Below are 22,288 nucleotides of genomic sequence, written 5' to 3' on the forward strand. Positions count from 1 at the left end.
AATCTTATGCACGGATTTGGAAGATTTTCAAGATTGGTGTGCAAGCAGGAGTATTGATGGACTTAAACCTTCTACTCCACTGTTATTGGAGTTTTTACAGGAAGGCTTCTATAAAGGATTAAAACCTAGTTCCATCAAGGTGCAGATAGCATCCCTCTCTGCACACCTAAACTCTCGTTTCTTTCAGATCTTGGAGGTAAAGAATTTTGTTAAGGCTAGATTAGGCCTAACCTGGTAAAGCAGGTAGACCCATGGGACTTATCATTTGTGTTGAGACGCCTGTGTCTTCCTCCCTTTAAGCCTTGGGAGGAAGTAGACTTCAAGTTAACATTGAAAGTTTCTCTTTTACTAGCCATTACCTCTGCTAAGAGAGTTGGAGAACTTCAAGCCCTTGACTCCGCACCTCCATACAAGATTTTTTTCCCACCTGCCTATGGTGGCTTCATTTTCCAACATCAACCAGCCAATAGTATTGCCTGTATTTTCTCCTACTGGATCATCTAAAGAAGACTTGGATCTTTCTTTATTGGACGTATCCAGAGCTATCAAGATCTATCTACATAGAGTAGGTGATTTTCGTAAAGACGAGCATTTCTTTATCCCTTTAGCAGGAAAAAACAAGGGGAGGAAGGCTTCAAAACCTTCAATATTCAGATGGATCTGTGACTCCATTGCCTTATGTTACTCCTCTGCTGATCTGGATCCACCAGAATTTACCAGGGCTCACTCTACTAGAGCTGTGGCCTCCACTTGGGCAGAGCGTGCCGCTGTGCCACTTGAGGACATATGCCAGGCAGCTAGCTGGTCGTCTTTGACTACCTTTGTGAGATATTTCAGGCTGGATACTTCTTTCTTGTCAAGAACAACCTTTGCAAGATCTGTTCTTAATGCGGACGTAATAAATAACCCGCCCATTGGGGATAATGCTTGCTAATTCCCCATATGTTGTGATGCCAATGGGACGTAAGGGAAGCTAAAATTATTATGTTAATTTGTTTTCCCTAAGACCCATTGGCATCACAAGACTCCCTCCCTGTGTTTTATGTTTCTTTATAATTAGACTGAGGTCTAGGGGGAGGTGGAGCCTATTTATACCTCATGGAGGAGGGGATTAAAATTTAATTGTTATTTTTTCATTAAATATTCCTTCGTCCCAGGGGCTCGCAGGGGCGAATTTACCCCATATGTTGTGATGCCAATGGGTCTTAGGGAAAACAAATTAACATAATAATTTTAGCTTATTTTTACCATAGAACGTCACAAAGTGTTATGTAGGGTAGTGGTGAAGAGGAGACAATCAGGGTCTTTGTCTTATTCACTAGCGGCTGCTGACTAAGCCTGAGCTGCAATATCTGTGGTTACAAAAAGATTTGAAAAGATTTAATTCTTACGATAAAATTCCCCATTTCCGACAAATGCGTCTGGTTTCAGTTTCCCCCGTGACTGTGTGATCTCTTCCTCTTATCTCTCAGAGCAATCATACTTCATTTAGATGCCTAAAGGTCTAGAAGCAAGGGCATACAGGGTTTACAGTGTGTAGTGACCGGGGAAAGCCCTAGTCTAGGCAAAAGCATTTACACTAGACTGCGCACTGACTAAGGCAATATTTAGACTACACTAGACTGTTGTTGACTTACTGGGGCAGCATTTACACTATAGGCCTATATTCACACTGTCTAAAAAAAAAAAAAAAAGAGAAAAAGGTGTCCTTTTTTTTACTTCTTTAAATGACGTCCCTTATTACCAAATTATAACTTAAGTCAATGGAATGCATTAAAGTGAATGGACCGACGGCCGCCAAATAAGTACAGTGTTATTAACTCCTTCATGTCAGCAATCTGTATATATACATTCCTACTGCACACACCCCGTGCAGTAAGAATGTATATACAGGTTGATGTGAAGGGGCTTGATGTGTGTGGGACTGCTGCAGTGACAGCGGCCCTGTACACATCAGAAGATAATGAGAGGCAGCTGCAATCCCTCAGCTGCTTCTCATTAACCCTTTGAGGTACTCAGTGACAGGACAGGACTGATTGATTGGGACCCCCACAGCCATGTTGCGGGGGTCCTAATTGCTTGTACCGACGGGCAGGGGTAAGCCACTTACCTCCATCCTGTCGGATCGGCCATCTATGCATAGAGTCTGCTCTCAGGCAGGTTCTATGCATAGATTGCCGATAACACTGATCTATGCTATGATATGGCATAGCATAGATCAGTACATGCAATCTATTGATCGCATGTTTTAAAGTGGAAAATAAAGGTAAAAAAAGTGTACTGAAAAAGTTGAAAGTATTAAAAAAAAACCTTATAAATCCCACCCCCCAATAAACGTTTAATATACCCCTTCCCCATTATAAAAATATTAAAGATAAATAAACATATTATTATAAACATATTATATATCGTAGCGTATGGAATTATCCGATCTATTAAAATATAATGTGGTGTGCTGCCGGAGGTGTTATATCGGAGGGACGGCAGGTCACTTGCTAGGTCTTGTAGTGTGACAACACTCTGGTTGTTGATGGCCGAGATACAGTCGGACCTTATGGTGTTGTCTTGTGACGGCAGTGCCAGGTGGGCACACAGGTGTGATGGCACGCCTGCTTTTAGTTGCTAAGGCCGGTTGTACCCTTTTCCCCTGTGGTCAGTGTCCTGCCGGGTTGCTACCGGGTCTCTTGGGATAGTGTAATGGATGATGTAGTCACAGGTGGCCAGAGCAGTGTAATGACCAGCAGGTAATACAGAATATATTACAGTAATACAGTTGATATACACTTGATAAGGGTCCAATACAGACTTGAACATAAGACAACCAGATCTGTGAGATAAGTGCTGAGTAGGAGATAGTTGTGTTGATAGAGTTGTGATGAGGTAGAGTAGCAGAGAGGAGGATGCCGTGAGAGTCTCAACCTATGTAGTAAGGTGCTCTGCCGGGATGTTGGAGGATACAATAGAAGAATACTTGTAGAAGAAGAAGAAGACCTGTGCCTGTGTATTGGCCCTTACTTTAGTCTTCACACCACCTTATACCCACTAGCGTTAGCCGAACTCTACCAATGGGTGACACAGGTCCCAGACCTTGTTACCTGGGCTGAGCCGAATGCTGAGGGTTCCCTGCTGACACCCGTGCTTCAAGATGGAGTTCATAGGCTTACTGCAACTTTGCTTCTCCCGGATCAGTTCCTAGCTCTTTGGCTCTATAGTGGATACTGTCCTGCACTGTGACTTCTCCTGGTCCATGGCGTGGGTTAAGGTTATCTTTTGGCTGGTCCTCTCCTAAGAAGTTGAAAAGTGCATAAAGCTTTGTGTGGGTACTTAAAAGAAAGTTGTGGAGCTGCTGTGGAGAGCTATCTAGCTTGCGTCCTTTCTCCACACCGTCCCGAACTGAAAAGCGCTTGCTCTTCCCCCACCCAAGAGACTAACTTCCTCTACAGTGTGTAGGGTGCCCTGTGATTGGGTGAAAAGAGTGCAATAGAAGAATAGAGAGAAGAGGTGATAGGAGAGAAGAAAGCAGAAATCCTACTGGTTCACAGATTCAGGTACACACACAAACATAATAAGCCTTTGCGATCCTTCAGCTGTGCAGCTTCCATACATCAATACATAATACAGCGAAATCTAGTGGTCAACTCTTAATGCTACTTTTACTGTAATAAGACCACAAAAAGTACAGACTTTTGCAAAGGGTGTGAATAATAGTAACACCCCTAGTGGGACACCACAATAACATTATTGTTCCCACACAGTGAACTGCGTAAACGGGGAAAAACAAAACACCAGTATTGCTGATTTTTTTACCCCTTAACGACATCGGGCGTAAATTTACGCCCTCGCAGCCTGGTACTTAACGCACCAGGGCGTAAATTTACGCCCGATGTTTCCCCGCTCGCTGTGTGTTCACACACAGCGATCGGGGAAGATGGCCTGCTATAATGTATAGCAGGCCATCTCTGCTCGTCGGCACGAGGGATGATTAACACCCCCCCCCCCCGTGCCGACGATCGCTGCTATCGGCTGATCAATACAGATCAGCCAATAGCAGCTGAATACAGCTTTCCGGGTCATCGGTGACCCGGAAAGCAATGGCAATTGGTGCTGTCCAGGACAGCACCAATGGCCATTAGTGTGCTACAGAAAGATGGCGTAGCGTAGCCTAGCGTACGCTGCCCCCCAGACACGTCTTTTCCGCCAGTACCGTCCCAATAAGAGATGACGGTATGGCGTGAAATTCTCCAAACTCTGTGAGAGTACCTCAGGGTACACTTACAGATTAACTTAGGCTGGGTTCACACTATGTATATTTGAGGCTGTATTTGTGAGGCTGTATAGCAACCAAAACCAGGAGTGGATTGAAAACACAGAAAGGCTCTGTTCACATAATGTTGTAATTGAGTGGATGGCCGTCATTTAATGGCAAATTTTTGCTGTTATTTTAAAACAACGGCTGTTATATTGAAATAATGGCAGTTATTTACCGTTATATGACGGCCATCCACTCAATTTCAACATTGTGTGAACAGAGCCTTTCTGTGTTTTCAATCCACTCCTGGTTTTGGTTGCTATGAGGACCTGACTTGAGGACCAAATACTGCCTGAAGTATACAGTGTGTGAACCCAGCCTTAGGGTACGTGCACACTGCGGAATTGCGAATGATAACCCTTTGTGCATTCCGCAGCTGGCACGCACCGGCGGACTGATGGAGGCGCGCGTCTCCACCCTAGTCATAGACTCCATTCTATGCACGGGCGGATTCCATCGTCCATCCAAAGAATGAATACGTTGGTCGGAGAGCGGAATCCGCCCGTGTATAGAATGGAGTCTATGACACAGACGGAGACGCACGCCTGCATCAGTCTGCCAGTGGGTGCCAGCTGCGGAATGCGTGAAGGGTTATCTGTCATGATTCCGCAGTGTGCACGTACCCTTATTAGAGTGTATGAAGGAAAGGACACTCGAATCCAGCCCCCAGATGCCCCCTCCCCCCAATCCTCAGAGTTAGTGGGAAGATCGTTTGGGTACTGATCTTCCCACTGCTGGATAAAGGTTACCACCTGTATGGGATAACCTTTATACCAGCGCCCCCTCTTCTGGTCCCTTGCTGCCTGAGCTACTGTAGCTTGCGGCACGATCCGAATATATCAGAAGCGGTAATAGAGCCCTAATATTTAGCAGCCATGGAGCGGACCCAGCGCTTCTGGAAATGAAGGACCCCGTATCGCACCAGGACAACATTTTCCAGGTGACGTCCCCCACACTGGAGAACGGGAGACCCCAGAAGAAGTGCAGAGTGTGGGGTAAAAGGGGGATCAGGAAGGACGCCATTTTCCAGTGTGACACCTGTCCTGATCACCCCGACCTCTGCATACTGGATCGCTTCAAGGCGTACCACACGTCATTGGAGTTCTACATTTTCTAAATTCTGTCCCTTATTCCTATTTCAGGGGTCACATTGATCCAGGGATTATTCTGATTGCCATTATGGAGTCAGGAAGGAATTTTTTCCCAGTGATGAGGCTACTGTTGTCTGCCTCACGAGGTTTTTTTTTGCCTTCCTCTGGATCAACACAGGTTGAATTTGATGGACACCTGTCATTTTCAACCTTATAAACTAATAATTGGCCTAATACCCCCAAATAAATTAATAATTGTCCCTTTTCCCCAGCTAAATAGGTATGGCCGCCATTCCCATGAGAGGATGCCATGATGCAATTACAAAGCCTCTGTGCGGCCAGGACAGTAGAAACCCCCTACAAGTGACCCCATTCTGGAAACTACACCCCATAAGGAATCTAACAAGGGGGGCAGTGGGGATATGGCCCCCTGGTGACGGCTACATTTGGGACGTGAAAATGAAAAAAAAGGTATTTTTTATTTTCACACCACATGTTCTACATAAGTGCCCGTCACCAGTGGGGTCCATATCCTCACTGCACCCCTTGTTAGATTCCTTATGGGGTGTAGTTTCCATAATGGGGTCACTTGTGGGGGGTTTCTACTGTCCTGGCCGCACAGGAGCTTTGTAATTGCAACATGGCTTCCATCCTCCATTCCAGCCTCTAAATAGCGCTCTGTCCCTTTGGTGGCTTGCCCTGTGCCCATATGGCACATTATGTCCACATGTGGGGTATTTTCGTACTCAGGGGAAATTACCCTACACGTTTTGCTTTTATTTTCTTTTTTAACCCCTTGTGGAAATGGAAAAAATCAAGGCTAGACCAACATTTAGTGTAATTTTTTACACTAAATTTTTGTAATTTTGTAATTTTTACTCTAAATCATTGATCTTGTCATGATTTTTTCATTTTCACAAGGGGCTAAAAGATAAAAAAAAACACAAAATGTGTAGAGCAATTTCCCCTGAGTACGGAAATACCCCACATGTGGACATAAAGTGCCATGCGGGTGCAGGGTAAGCCTCCAAAGGGAAGGAGCGCCATTTGGTTTTTTGAGGCTGGACTGGATTTCGAGGGGCCATGTTGCATTTAAAAGCCCTGTGTTGCCAAGACAGTTGAAACCCCCCACAAGTGACCCCATTATGGAAACTACAACCCTCAAGGAATGTAACAAGGGGTGTAGTGAGCATATGGACCCTACTGGTGACGGGCACAAATGTGGCGTGAAAATGAAATATTACATTTTTTACACTATAATGTTGGTCTAACCTTGAATTTATCATTTTCACAAGGGGTTAAAAGAGAAAAAAAAACACAAAATGTGTAGAGCAATTTCCCTCGAGTACGGAAATACCCCACATGTGGACATAAAGCGCCATGCAGGTGCAGGGCAAGCCTCCAAAGGGAAGGAGCGCCATTTGGATTTTGGAGGTTGGATTTGGCTAGAATGGATGATGAACGCCATGTCGCATTTACAGAGCCCTCGTGCTGCCAAAACACTGTAAACCCCCCATAAGAGACCCCATTCTGGAAACTACACCCCTCAAGGAATCTAACAAGCGGTGCAATGAGGATATGGACCCCTTAAAGACGGGCACATTTGTGCCATGAAAGTGAAAAAATGAAAATTTTCACTTTCACGTCACAATATTCCACATTTGTGCCCATCACCAGTGGGGTCCATATGCTCACTGCCCCCCTTGTTAGATTCCTTGAGGGGTGTAGTTTCCAGAATGGAGTCACTTGTGGGGGGTTTCCAGTGTCTTGGCAGCACGAGGGCTCTGTAAATGCGACATGGCCCTTGAAATCCATTCCAGTGAAATCCAGCTTCCAAAAGCCAATTGGCGCTCCTTCCCTTTGGAGGCTCGTGCTGCGCCCGCTTGGCACTTTATGCCCACATGTGGGGTATTTCTGTACTGGGGAGAAACTGCGCTACACGTTTTGTGTTTTTTTTTCCTTTCATCCCTTTGTGAAAATGAAAAATTGAAGGCTAGAACAATGTTTTAGTGTAAAAAATAAATTTTTCTTTTTTCACGCCATATTGTTCGGAAAATCTGTGAAGCACCTGTGGGGTCCAGATGCTCACCGCACCCCTTGTTACATTCCTTGAGGGGTGTAGTTTTCTAAATGGTGTCCCTTTAGGGGTGTTTTTTATGTTTTGGCACCCCAGAGCCTCTGCCAACCTGAAGTGGTACAGTCAAAAATGACCAAGTATAACAGAGGTGTTCTAGGCGCTCCTTTGTATCTGAGGCTTGCGGTTGTGTCAAATAGAGCAATAGGGCCACATATAGGGTATTTCTATAAACTGCAGAAACGGGGCAATAATTATTGGGGTGCATTTCTCTGGTAATAGGTTTATAATTATGAAAAATATTGGATTACAATAAAATCTCTGCACAGAAAATTAAAATTTTCAAATTTCTTACACACTTAGCTTTTATTTCTGTGACTCCCCTAAAGGGTTAAAACACTTTCTGGGTCTGCTTTTGCAGAGTTTGGGGGTGCAGTTTCTAAAATGGGGTGCTTTGTGGGGCTTTCTAACATAAAGTCCCCTCAAATACACTTCAAACCTGAACAGGTCCCTAAAAATATCTGATTTTGAAATTTTACTGAAAATTTGGAAATTTGCTGCTTATGTTTTAAGCTTTCTATTGTCTAAAAAAATGAAAGATAGTTTAATAAATGTCGTCTACATAAAGTAGACATGTTGCTAATGCTATTTAATATATAATTTATGTGGCATAACCATTTTCTGTACAAGCAAAAAAGTTTCAAAGTTGGAAAAATGCATTTTTTCACAATTTTTCACGTTATTTTGTTTTTTTTAATAAAGATTTGTTATAAGTATCGACTCCAATTTACCAGAAATGTAAAGTACAATTTGTCACAAGAAAAAAATCTCAGAATCAGCCGGATAGGTAAAAGCATCCCGAAGTTATTAATGAATAAAAAGACACTGGTCAAATTCATAAAATTTGTCTCTGTCCTTAAGGCCATTTCAGGCTCTGTCCTTAAGGGGTTAAAATTATATATAAAAAAAATAATAAGGAAAAGCAACCAAAATGTTTCTGTTACACCAGTATGACATTAATAAAAACTAGAGATCATGGTGCAAAAAATGACACCCCAACCAGCCATGTTTGTGGAAAAATAAAAGCTCTTAGAAGGCAGGGAGGAACATTGCATTAATTTGACCCGGACATCAGTGCATCAATGGGCTCGGTCTTGAAGGGGTTAATAATGGACGTTGTTTGCGCAGATATCAAACTAATGTTCAAGACAATTATTTGCAGACATTATTTTGCAAGCAACTGTCTTTTTTTTTTTTTAGTAGTAGTAGTTCACACACTTCAAAAACAAACCACACCCAAAAGGGCCTGAACTAGAATAATGTACCAATGGCCGTCACTGTTATGTTGGGGGACAAAAACAAATGACAGTTGATTTTGGTACTCAAAATGATGGATTTCATTTTGAGAAGAAGAAAAAAAAGGTTTAAAAAAAAAAAGGATCATTTGAACATAGCCTAGCTGTGAACATCCTTCTGTGCATTTTTTCTAATTGAGCCTGATTCTTATTGCTCTCCTTTTCTTTTCCAGATGTCTTGACTGCTCATGTTGGAGAGGACACTGTCCTGCCTTGTATCCACTCAATGGCAAACTTCATTGTGGTCACCTGGAAGGGGAGTTTTCTTAATCAGTCTTCCTGTTTTCAATCATATAATGGAAGCATTACTAAGGGGAACTGTAACAATAGAATACAACTGGATATAAATAAGAACAAAATATCTCTAAGGATACGTAACTGTATGGTTCTCGATGAAGGAAATTATACATGTGAAATTGTGAATAAAACAGGAACATACATCGATACAGTTGCATTACAGGTACTAGGTAAGGGAAAACTTCCATCTTCAAGGGCTCATAATATAATATTTTGGGGCTAGGTTCACACTATGTAACTGTGCGGCTGTATTTTTTATGCGGCTGTAAATGTGCGGATGCAACTACGGCCGTGGGAAAAAATAGACATGCGGCTCAAAACATACGGTCATTTACTTGGAAATCTGGTTCAACTAAAAATAACAAATAAAATCTTAAGAAAGTGATGCAAACACCTCTGGATGCATCTGGGAAAGCAGGGAACACAGTATACATGAATCGCTATTACCGGGGTTTGCGATCCTCTGCACTAATGCCGATGTCTCTCATGGCTAATCTATTAAAATAATAAAACACATTTTCGTTGTAATAAAGTGCCTTTCGTTGTTCAATAATTAAATTTAAACTAATCCATCATTTTGCAATTAAATATACTGTTAAAATAAATAGATATATAAATAAATGTATATTTATATATATATTTATTTTTTGACAGTATATTTAATTGCAAAATGATGGATTCGTTAGAATTAAATTATTGAACAACGAAACTGAATTAATTTCATCGAAAATGTGTTTTATTAATTAAATATTAATTAGTACAGGAAGCTCCATAAGCCGTTAATTCATATTGCCGGCAAAAGAGCTTTCTGTACTAATCATCACTTTACTTTAATGAAAACATCAAATGTTTCTTCTAATTATGTTATCACAATAGCATTATTAGAAGAAACATTTAGAATTATATGTGCGCTCAGCTGATTGGCTGATCGGCTGAGCGCACATATAATTAGCGGGTCCGCAGTACAGTGACTTCATTGTGCTGCGGACCAGCGAAGAGGACACATCGGGGTGAGTATAGAGCTCTCCCCACCCCCTCCCCAGCACTGCACCCCTCCCAGCAAGGAAGGGGGGTCACTTAACCCCTTCCTTGCTGGGATGGGTGCAGTCTGACATCAGTCTGGCCCCCAAGGGGTTAAGGGGGTGCAATACATCCTCCCTTAACCCCTTGGGGGCCAGACTGTAAGCAGCGATCTGTAAAGATGCTGCATACTGTAAGGAGCACAACACTGCTCACAATGATGGGTGTTGTGCTCCTGTTTGCGTGTTTTTTGTGTGTTTCTCCCTTTTTGTTTTTCAGATATCGGTATCCTGGGGATTACGTCGGATTCCGTGGACTACGTCGATGACCAACGTTTTTTTTTTAATAAAATGGTCAATGAGGGGTGTGGGGGTGTTTTTGTTTGAATAAAAAAATTTTTTAACTTGTGTCTTGTCTTTATTTCTTTACTTTATAGACTTAGTAGTGGAAGCCGTCTAATAGACGGAATCCATTACTAAGTTGGGGCCTAGTGTTAGCCGGTATAAAATGGCTAACACTAACCCCCTATTATTACCCCAGTACCCAATGCCACCAGGGGTACTGGGAAGAGCCGGGTGCCAGTGGTCCCGGAGTGTCAAAATTGGCGCTCCTGGACCGGGCGGCAGCAGGCTGGTAAGATTTAGGCTGGGGAGGGCCTAAACCAAAGGCTCTTCCCACCCTGGTGTTACCAGGCTGCTGTCGTTTGTTTTTTAACCCGGCTGGTTATAAAAATAGGGGGGACCCTATGCGTTTTTTTTTTATTATTTATTTATTTATTTTAAAAAACGCATAGGGTCCCCCCTATTTTTATAACCAGCCGGGTTAAAAACCAAACGACAGCAGCCTGGTAACACCAGGGTGGGAAGAGCCATTGGTTTAGGCCCTCCCCAGCCTAAATCTTACCAGCCTGCTACCGCCCGGTCCAGGAGCGCCAATTTTGACGCTCCGGGACCACTGGCACCCGGCTCTTCCCAGTACCCCTGGTGGCATTGGGGTAATAATAGGGGGTTAGTGTTAGCCATTTTATACCGGCTAACACTAGGCCCCAACTTAGTAATGGATTCCGTCTATTAGACGGCTTCCACTACTAAGTCTATAAAGTAAAGAAATAAAGACAAGACACAAGTTAAAAAAAATTTTTATTCAAATAAAAACACCCCCACACCCCTCATTGACCATTTTGTTAAAAAACAAACAAAAAAAAACAAAAAACGCTGGTCATCGACGTAGTCCACGGAATCCAACGTAATCCCCAGGATACCGATATCTGAAAAACAAAAAAGGAGAAACACACAAAAAACACACAAACAGGAGCACAACACCCATCATTGTGAGCGGTGTTGTGCTCCTTACAGTATGCAGCATCTTTACAGATCGCTGCTTACAGTCTGGCCCCCAAGGGGTTAAGGGAGGATGTATTGCATCCCCCTTAACCCCTTGGGGGCCAGACTGATGTCAGACTGCACCCATCCCAGCAAGGAAGGGGTTAAGTGACCCCCCCTTCCTTGCTGGGAGGGGTGCAGTGCTGGGGAGGGGGTGGGGAGAGCTCTATACTCACCCCGATGTTGTCTCTTCGCTGGTCCGCAGCACAATGAAGTCACTGTACTGCGGACCGGCTCATTATATGTGCGCTCAGCCGATCAGCCAATCAGCTGAGCGCACATATAATTCTAAATATTTCTTCTAATAATGCTATTGTGATAACATAATTAGAAGAAACATTTGATGTTTTCATTAAAGTAAAGTGATGATTAGTACAGAATGCTCTTTTGCTGGCAATATGAATTAACGGCTTATAGAGCTTCCTGTACTAATTAATATTTAATTAATAAAACACATTTTCGATGAAATAAATTCAGTTTCGTTGTTCAATAATTTAATTCTAACGAATCCATCATTTTGCAATTAAATATACTGTCAAAAAATAAATATATATATATAAATATACATTTATTTATATATCTATTTATTTTAACAGTGTATTTAATTGCAAAATAATGGATTCGTTAGAATTAAATTATTGAACAACGAAAGGGACTTTATTACAAAGAAAATATGTTTTATTAATTTAATATATTAACTATTAGAGGCATCGGCATTCGGCATCATTGCCGGCTATTTTTGAAGTACTCCGTACGGACCGCCTGTCAATCCACGGCCGCGTTTCCAGCCGCAAACAATGGTCTTGTTCATTTTTTACGGGTCCGTTTACGATCGGGCCGTAGATTCATACATAGTGTGCACTGTGCAGCCGTATATCCTATACTTTCCAGCGTACGCATGAACCACCAAAAATACCGCCGCACAATTACAGCCGCAAATACAGCCGCACACTTACATAGTCTGAACCTGGCCTTAAAATGTACCTATTGTTAACTGCCTCAAAAGAATGATGGTTGACCTCAGCGAGATTAACCAAAACACAGCAGAGACACCATCACGTGTTTCTCAACGTCAATAAATTTAGGAATGTGTCCTCCTGTGAAATAAAATATGCAAAAATACTGCAGAGACACCATCATGTGTTTCTCAACATCAGTAAATCTAGGAAAATTGCCCTGTGCAAAAATACTGCGGAGACACCATCACATGTTTCACAACGTCAGTGAGCTAGCCAGACCTTCTACCAAGAAAGAACTATCAAGTCAAGTGGGGTCTCCACTCAAGGAAATTTGATTTCCCAGGGGACAATGTTCCTAGATTTACTGATGTTGAGAAACACATGATGGTGGTGTCTCTGTGGTGTTTTGGTTGATCTCCCTGAGGTTAACGATCATTCTTTTGAATGTACTTACTAGGCTTTGTTCCCCCTAGCAAATACCCCTAAACAGCTGTCTGTGGATAGATACCTTGCTTGGGTGTAGACCACATAATGGTGTCTCTGCAATATTTTTGCAAATTGTTTAATAATAACCATCGTAATTTGGTTCAATTACCCAACGGTGATATGGTACTATTATGGTGCGTTTACACGTATCGATTATCGTACAAATTTGCGCGATAACGATCGAATTCGAACGATAATCGTACGTGTAAACGCAGCGAACGATCATACGACGAACGATACATCGTGCATTTTGATCTTTCAACATGTTATCAAATCGTCGTTCGCAAAAAAATTCGCAAATCGTTCCGTGTGAACAGTCGTTCGCCGATTTAACCAATGTGTGAGATAGGCTTAAGTGTTCGCAAAACGATCGCACAACGAATTTTCCGTACGATATACCGTACCGTCTAAACGCTGCTCGTTATGAAAAAAAAAACGTTACTCCGACATCGTTAATCGTACGATTGGGCCAATTATTGTTACGTGTAAACGCAGCATTAGTGATGTCACTGCTGTTGTTGAGTCCCCTTCATGGTGCACAGCTACATCTCATTCTCTCTATTTAAGGGAATGGTACTCACACATGGACTTCCTTTGCCTTACTTTTTTGAACAATCACACTATGGCACATAATCCTTGCTTCTATGCTGTAACAAAATTCTGGAGAAAGTACCTTGGGCTGAACAGCAGGGACTGTGCTAGACTAATTATTTATACAGTCAAAATACAAGCATAAAGTCCGCAGTGAATCAATACGTTACAGCCTCCACACTGCCTGAATCCGCCAAGTCCAGCAATGGCAATCTTCAATACGATAGGTATGGTGGAAAAAAATAGATTCAATCTCACCTTAAAGCGGACATCACATTTCCGATAAGTTGCTAATTCGCACCGGAAAAAAAACGGGTGAAAATCAAAGTGTTTGTAATGACATAAACATGACAGCTCTGTGGACAGGACTGCTGGCACTTCTGATGGGGGTAGTTTGGGGGTCTTTGGAGGGGGGGAGGCAGCTGAAGGGGGCAGACGCACCACAAGTGCAGCAGCCCCGTCCTATGTGCCGTGGATAGGGCTGCTTGCACTTGTGATCCCTAGTTATTCTTACAATGTAATTTATCCATATACTGCGCCCCCTGCTGGACACTTTATTTGAATTACACCTGATTCATGACATCTCGGTTGATTGAGGGAAATAGCCCTTTATGTGCATTTCCCATAATTAGTATATATTAGGAATTAGTCTAACTTTCCTTATGTAATAACATATTAAAAAATAAATTTTTCCCGGACTTCTCCTTTAACTAGCAGAGTGTCAAACTAACAAATGCAATAGTATTATATTGCTCAGTCTAAGTAATCTAATGCTTGCTTTAAAAAAAAATCCTTATAGAGAATTAAAGGGGTTATCCAGTGCTACAAAAACATGGCGACTTTCCCCCTACTGTTGTCTCCAGTTTGGGTGGGGTTTTAAAACTCAGTTCCACTGAAGTAAATGGAGCTTAATTGCAAACTGCACCTGAACTGGAGACAACAGTAGGGGGAAAAGTGGCTATGTTTTTGTAGCGCTGGATAACCCCTTTAAAGGGCTTATCGGAAAGGCAGAAAAATCCTCCTTGTTGTGCTCCACTCCCTCCCTCTGGTAGTATCCTACCATGCTGTGGACAATGTTGCAGTAAAACTGGGTAGAAAATGGACATTGCATAGGGATGAGGTTTCGTCTGTGTGCAATGCTTGCAATGTGCACCTACCCCCACCTCACCTCACATTTCAGGAGAAAGTGGAGCATTGGAGAAAGAAGCCATGTGGAGCCTTCAAAAACACAATATAGAACCCACAGAAGCTAAGAATACTACTACAATACAATATCCATTGAGCGAGTTATGATTTCATTCCTGTTATATGTCAAACCAACAAGACAAAAAATTTGTTTATGGGTATATTCACACAAACGGACTCGCAGCGAGATTCTTGCTGCGAGTCCGCAGGTCCTGGCAGTTCCCACACACTATATACTCGCTGCGGTCTGAACGACCGCAGCGAGTATGTAATTCTACCGCCCTTCTGCTCCCGCCCGGCTCCCCCGCTGTAAGCATACATTACCTCTCCTCGCTGCACGGGTCCGGCGTCCTGCTCTCCCATCCGGCCAATCAGTGGCTGCGGCTGGGCAACACACTGATTGGCCGAGCGGGAGAGCAGGACGCCGGACCCGTGCGGCGAGGACAGGTAATGTATGCTGCTTACAGCGGGGGAGCCGGCGGGAGCAGAAGGGGTTAAGGGCGGTAGAATTACATACTCGCTGCGGTCGTTCAGACCGCAGCGAGTATATAGTGTGTGGGAACTGCCAGGACCTGCCGGTCTCGAATCGAGAATCTCGCTGCGAGTCCATTCGTGTGAATATACCCAATCTGTGTAAGACTGGAGACCTTCTGTACAGGACCTAATCAGGTGTCTCATTAAAGATCTCTACCTATTCTGAGGGTGCCCTTACACAGAGAGATTTATCTGACAGATTTTTGAAGCAAAAGCCAGGAACAGACTATAAACTGGGAACAGGTCATAAAGGAAACACTGAGATTTTAAATCCATCCCTGGCTTTGGCTTCAAAAATCTGTCAGATAAATCTCTGTGCAAAGGCACTCTGACTCTTTAACTACTGTAGGTTGAGCCAGTACTCACACCAGAACATACCAAGATTCCAGGGGAAGTCTATTTCCAATAAGTTTTTTTGTTTTGTTTTCTACAGCTAAACCCTTTGTAGAAATAAAGACAAATGAAAATGGTTATCCAGAATGCCGAGCGATTGGTGGGAATCCAGCGGCCAATATCTCATGGAGCCCAGAGCCTACACATAAAGTAGTGACTTGGAGTAACCCAGAACAGAATGGAACCACGACAGTGATCAGCTTGTATAACTCCTCCAATATTATAAATGTTACCTGTACAGTGTCTCACCCCACCTTTACAAACCCTATGAAGAAAGAATTATTACAAAGTACTCCAAGTACTCTGGGTTTGTATCCAATGTTACATTAGTTTTGTTATATCAAAAAATTGTCGGGGGGGGGGGGGGGGGTTAAAAACAAAAATTGCATAGACTTATGATATAGTACATCAAGAGCCTCTTCATTTTGAGTCCAATGTCAAAATGACAGCCATCATTATGAAACAATGCATGTTATTTGGACTCCAATTGTTGGCCATCCAAAAAAAACGTGTCAAACGGCAAAAAATATTATTTGTGAATATAGGCTAAGAATTAAAAAAATAAAAACATTTTCTTAAACCCCTTAAGGACCAATGACATAGCAGTACCCCATGGGAGCATGTCAATTAAAGGGGTTATCCAATGCAAAAAAAACATGGCCACTTTCTTCTAGAGACAGCACCACTCTCCAGCTTGGGTGGGGTTTTGCTGCTCAGTTCCATTGAAGAGAATGGAGCTTAATTGCAAACTGCACCTGAACTGGAGACAACAGTTGTGTTGTCTCTGAAAGAAAGTGGTCATGTTTTTGTAGCACTGGATAACCCCTTTAAGGACCTATAATGTACCTTGCATCGTAGAGGGTGAGGACTGGCCCCCAGCCATTAACCCCTTCAGTGACTTGTATAACAGTCAGTGACTGCAGCAGTGTTACTGCAGCGACCCCAATTGTTTTATCTGACTGCCAGATGTCTATTTCTTACCTCCGTGCAGTCAGCTCTGCAATCCTCTAACAGACTCTGCTACAGGCAGGCTCCTTGTAAAAATCGCAGATAACACTGATCAATGCTATGTAATGGCAGAGCATTGATCAGTCTTAAGAATGTAATGAATGAATCTAATAGCCCCCTAGAACCTAAAGTGACTGTACCATCAGGCCCGAGCTGAAGCACATGAGGGGGGCCAACCTACCCTCAGTGGGAGGAAACCCCTGCCCCTCTATGATATGGATCCATTGATTCTAATGGAGTCACGTCATGGAGGGGCTGGGGTTTCCTCCCACTGGGGGTGGGTTGGCTCCCCTCCTGTGCTTTAGCCTGGGCCTGATGGTACAGTCACTTTAAATAGAGTAAAATACAAATATTTAAAAGAAATATGACATAGCCCCTCCCCCAATAAAAGTTTGAATCACCCCCTTTCCCATTTTATATATAAAACATAAAAATAAATAAACATATTATATAACGTAGGGTACTTAATTGTCCGATCTAATAAAATATAACAATAGTGTTCCTGTACGGTGAACAATGTAAAAAAGCACCAGAATTGCTGATTTTTTGTTACATTATCAAAACGTCCAATTTACAGTAGATCACTTTATTTAAGATATGCAAATTTTTGTAATGTTTACATGAGGGACACCACTGCGCATCTGATGTACCCCTTACTTTACTATAATGAAATTTATTATATTCTGTCATGGTCAAAGAAATCAATGATGAAGGGTCTGACTGCAGCCTCCAGATGAGATATGAACAGAGCCTAAATAAAGGGGTACTGAGTGAAAAAATGTTGTTGTTGTTGTTGTTGTTGTTGTTTTTTTTTCAATTCAATTGATGTCTGAAAGTTATACAGATCTGTAAAATTAATTCTTAAAAAAAGCAAAACCACATAGAAAACCTTTCCTACTCTGGACAGTTCTTGACATGAACAGAGGTCGCAGCAGAAAGCACTGTGTCAGATTAGAAAGAATACACCACTTCCTGCAGGACATACAGCAGCTGATAAGTACTGAAAGACTTGTGTAAATTGCCTCTTTACATGAAATTTCATCTGTAAATATTTCTGACACTGAATAGGCTACAAAGGTAAAAACCTATGTTGCATTAAAAGTAAGAATGTGATGACGCAAAAAACCTAAACTGTTTTAGTTGTTAAAGGGGTTTTCCAAGGAAAATACATGTTATATGCCTTCCTATTAAAGCAATAAGTAGATAATAATAATAAAAAAAAAACTGCATACTTACCTCTAATGCTCTCTTGCTGCTGCCAACATTAAGTCTTCTGGTCCCCACAGTCTCTTCTTCCTCTTACCCGTGATTTTTTTTGCCCTCTCAAAAAACTTCCTAAGAGTCCATTCACACGTACCATATTGCAGTGGACTTCATACTGTGAGTCTGACACTCCATTCTCACAGATTTTAATTCCAGTGCAAGAATATACAGTGCCATAGCGGTGTACATATTTAGCTGCTGCAAATATGGGAAAGAGACAATGCTTACCTGCTTGCACTTCTCCGGCGCCCTCCTGCTTCCTTCTCTGGGTTCCTCCCTCAGTGGAGGCCTGCTCAGCCAATCAATGTCTGCGACAGGACAGGGTCACCGAGTGAGGAACCTAGAGAAGCAAGCAGGAGTGTGATGGGGAAGTGCTGGCAGGTAAGCATGGTCTCTTTATTAGTTTTAACATCACAGCAGCTTGATAGGTTTTACACTGCTCAATATTACAACGTATTTCACTGCGACAAACTCTCAGTGTGAAATCCACTGCAATATGGTACCTATAAATAGACCCTTAAAGGAGTAATGTTAATTTAACTAATTAAAAGCAATAGCACTATATTTTCAGAGGTAGTAGATGGACTTTAAAATCATTTTTTATAATTCTATTATTTTTTTTTTAATTTTTAGGGACAAATATCTTAACCCTAACCCTTGGTGTAGTAACGGCCGGCTTGCTCTTCATGCTGCTTGTTGGGATTTTGTTTTGGAAGCGATCAAATCTCAGGTATTTATAATAAATTATGGTGTTTTTTAAATACTATATTTTTGGGATTTATTGTAAAGAAAAATCAGAAGTTGACTTTCCATACACCACATGGTAGGCCAGGCACTCACTACCACGCTCCCCCTTTTGGGATATTTTGGGATTGGTGAAGGTGATCTAACTCCAGACTAAAACAATTGCCAAGTAAAAAACACATATTATACTGTATTATGTAACGATGAGTCATGCCGATATCTTGTGGTGTGCAAAATGGTATGACCAGATACAAAACGTAACTTTTTTTTTTTTACTAATGTTTCCCATTCTCTAGAACTTGTTTCTGCATGAAAAAGAACAGTCCGGCCAGACAAGAAAATCCTGTGGTGAGAACTAGTTATTGCTACTGTTATTGTTATCAGATGGAGAAGGTGGCTACAGCCTGAGAAGCGCTTGGAAAATATGCATAGAGCCTACCACGTATGGCTGTAGCCATGTTTTCAAGGCAGTCCTCAGACCGTATCCACCTTTCCACAGAGCGGGCAGACAGTGGGATTCATAAGCCGATTGTTTGGCTTTACTCATCTCTATGTATGGTATGTATTTATGGACGCATGGATGTATGGTGGTAGAAAAAGCATCCCCTATGGGAGATTATCTCCATCCATATGGAATCCCAGAAAACCCATTTAGGTACAGGGTGATAAAGGATAGGTATATTGCCATAACATGTGACATGTTTTGGGCAATGGCGTAGCTACCATGAAGGCAGGGAAGGCAGTTGCTATGGGGCCCCGGACTACAGGGGGCCCGGGGGCCGCCTTGCCCGTCTCCCCTGTCTTTAAGGTAGCTACGCTACTGATAGCAAAGCACCCTGCCAGAGATGCAGGAGGGAGCGTCTGCAATCCCCTCTGAAACACCTCTACACCTCCCCCGGACACAGGCTCAGAGCATCCTGCACCAGTGTCCCCCTCTCCACAAGTGGAACAGTCCCGGGACGTTCCGTTAAGCCCCGCCCCCATCGCGGCAAGCCCCGCCCCCAGCGCCCACCGCGGGTGGGATATTCGCTCATGGCAGAGTGCACAGGGCCTGAGGAGGAGACACAGCAGGAAGATGGTAACTATCACTGCCAGCTGGAAGACACTTAGCTTCCCTGGCATCCTGTATAATGGGGGTCACCAGCTTCCCTGGCATCCTGTATATTGGGGTCACTCAGCTTCCCTGGCATCCTGTGTAATGGGGGTCACCAGCCTCCCTGGCATCCTGTATATTGGGGTCACTCAGCTTTCCTGGCATCCTGTATAATGGGGTCACCAGCTTCCCTGGCATCCTGTATAATGGGGTCACCAGCTTCCCTGACATCCTGTATAATGGGGGTCAGCAGCTTCCCTGGCATCCTGTATAGTGGGGTCACTCAGCTTCCCTGGCATCCTGTATAATGGGGGTCACTCAGCTTTCCTGGCATCCTGTATAATGGGGTCACTCAGCTTTCCTGGCATCCTGTATAATGGGGTCACTCAGCCTTCCTGGCATCCTGTATAATGGGGGTCACTCAGCTTCCCTGGCATCCTGTATAATGGGGTCACTCAGCTTCCCTGGCATCTTGTATAATGGGGTCACTCAGCTTCCCTGGCATCCTGTATAATGGGGCCATTCAGCCTTCCTGGCATCCTGTATAATGGGGGTCACCAGCCTTCCTGCATCCTGTATAATGGGGTCAGACAGCCTTCCTGGCATCCTGTATAATGGGGTCACTCAGCCTTCCTGGCATCCTGTATAATGGGGTCACTCAGCTTCCCTGGCATCCTGTATAATGGGGTCACTCAGCCTTCCTGGCATCCTGTATATTGGGGTCACTCAGCTTCCCTGGCATCCTGTATAATGGGGTCAGACAGCCTCCCTGGCATCCTGTATAATGGGGTCACTCAGCCTTCCTGGCATCCTGTATAACGGGGGTCACTCAGCTTCCCTGGCATCCTGTATAATGGGGTCAGACAGCCTCCCTGGTATCCTGTTTAATGGGGTCATTCAGCCTCCCTAGCATCTTGTATAGTGGTCAGTATAATGGAGGTCACCCTCCTGGACTCAGAGCTGCTCCAACCAGCAGGGACTCTGAGTGGCCTGCTACCACTCACCCACCCCACCCCACCCCAGGGCACAGCGTCTCAGAGCTGCCAAAGGCAGGGGGGCAGCTCCATATTGCCGGTACAGGTAATATGTTGGGGGGGCCCCATACACTTTTTTGCTATGGGGCCCCATGAATCCTAGTTATGCCCCTGGTTTTGGGTATTTGTTCCTCTTTTTTTTTAAAGGAGTCATAGTTCTATACCTCTCAGCTGAACAGTAACAGTTGCTCAGTACTACAATTCCCAGAATGCATTGCTTTCCCTAAACTACTCATTATAGCCCTACCACAGCACTTCTGCTAATTCTCTGCCCAAAGCTGGTACAGATCATCTTATTTCACTGTAGACTATTCAGGTTGTAACACCTGTTGTATTCACTCCCTGTCTGCTTTAGCATCACTCAGTACAAGGCAACATGCTGTAGTCACACCTTACTGTTCCTAAATGTCCCAAAGATATATCTGTATCCAGTGGCGTAGTGACCGCGGTCGCAGGGGTCGCCGCCGCGACCGGGCCGCTACCAAGGGGGGGCCCGCGAGGCCCCCCCTTACCACTGCACTGCCCGCCTCCCACTCCCTCTTGTGACCGCAAGCAATGTTTTGCTTGGGATCACAAGAGGCAGGGGCCCCCGGCTGTCTTGCGGCCCCCAGGGAGCTCTGTGTGCGGCGGGGGGGGGGGGGGAAGTACTTCCAGCGCAGGGAGCATCGCGTTAAGAAAAAAACAGGTCCCGCGAAGCTCCGCCCCCTCCGCGCTAAGCCCCGCCTCCCGCCGGGGGAAGCCCGCCAGCGCGTGTGACCTGGGGGCTACAGAAATCATGCAGGTGAGTATAGATTTTTTTGTTTTTAAGGGGATGATGGGGGTGTAGTGGTATGAAGATGGAACAAGAGCATGATGGGAGGTGTAGTGGTATGATGATGGAACAAGAGGATGATGAGGGGTGTAGTGGTATGATGATGGAACAAGAGGATGATGGGGTGTAGTGGTATGATGATGGAACAAGAGAATGATGAGGGGTGTAGTGGTATGATGATGATGATGATGATGATGATGATGGAACAAGAGGATGATGGAGGGTGTAGTAGTATGATGATGGAACAAGAGGATGATGGGGTGTAGTGGTATGATGATGATGGAACAAGAGAATGATGAGGGGTGTAGTAGTATGATGATGATGGAACAAGAGAATGATGAGGGGTGTAGTGGTATGATGATGAAGGAACAAGAGGATGATGGGGGTGTAGTAGTATGATGATGGAACAAGAGGATGATGGGGTGTAGTGGTATGATGATGATGGAACAAGAGGATGATGAGGGGTGTAGTGGTATGATGATGATGATGGAACAAGAGGATGATGGGGGTGTAGTGGTATGATGATAAAGGAACAAGAGGATGATGGGGGTGTAGTAGTATGATGATGATGAAGGAACAAGAGGATGATGGGGTGTAGTGGTATGATGATGGAACAAGAGGATGATGAGGGGTGTAGTGGTATGATGATGATGATGGAA

General features: G+C 43.6%; 1 protein-coding gene across 1 annotated transcript in view; it reads left to right on the forward strand.

Annotated features, from left to right (window-relative positions):
* LOC138767857 (cell surface glycoprotein CD200 receptor 2-like) overlaps nt 1-22,288 on the forward strand; it is a 36,432-nt gene that overhangs the window by 11,053 nt on the left and 3,091 nt on the right. Inside the window, exons 3-6 of the mRNA XM_069945690.1 lie at nt 9,003-9,296; nt 15,717-15,983; nt 18,581-18,677; nt 18,988-19,039. Of these exons, the coding sequence (XP_069801791.1) occupies nt 9,003-9,296; nt 15,717-15,983; nt 18,581-18,677; nt 18,988-19,039 (710 nt within the window). The remainder of the gene's footprint in view (nt 1-9,002; nt 9,297-15,716; nt 15,984-18,580; nt 18,678-18,987; nt 19,040-22,288) is intronic.

The sequence above is a fragment of the Dendropsophus ebraccatus genome, chromosome 11 (assembly GCF_027789765.1).
Source record: "Dendropsophus ebraccatus isolate aDenEbr1 chromosome 11, aDenEbr1.pat, whole genome shotgun sequence".
Lineage (NCBI taxonomy): Eukaryota > Metazoa > Chordata > Amphibia > Anura > Hylidae > Dendropsophus > Dendropsophus ebraccatus.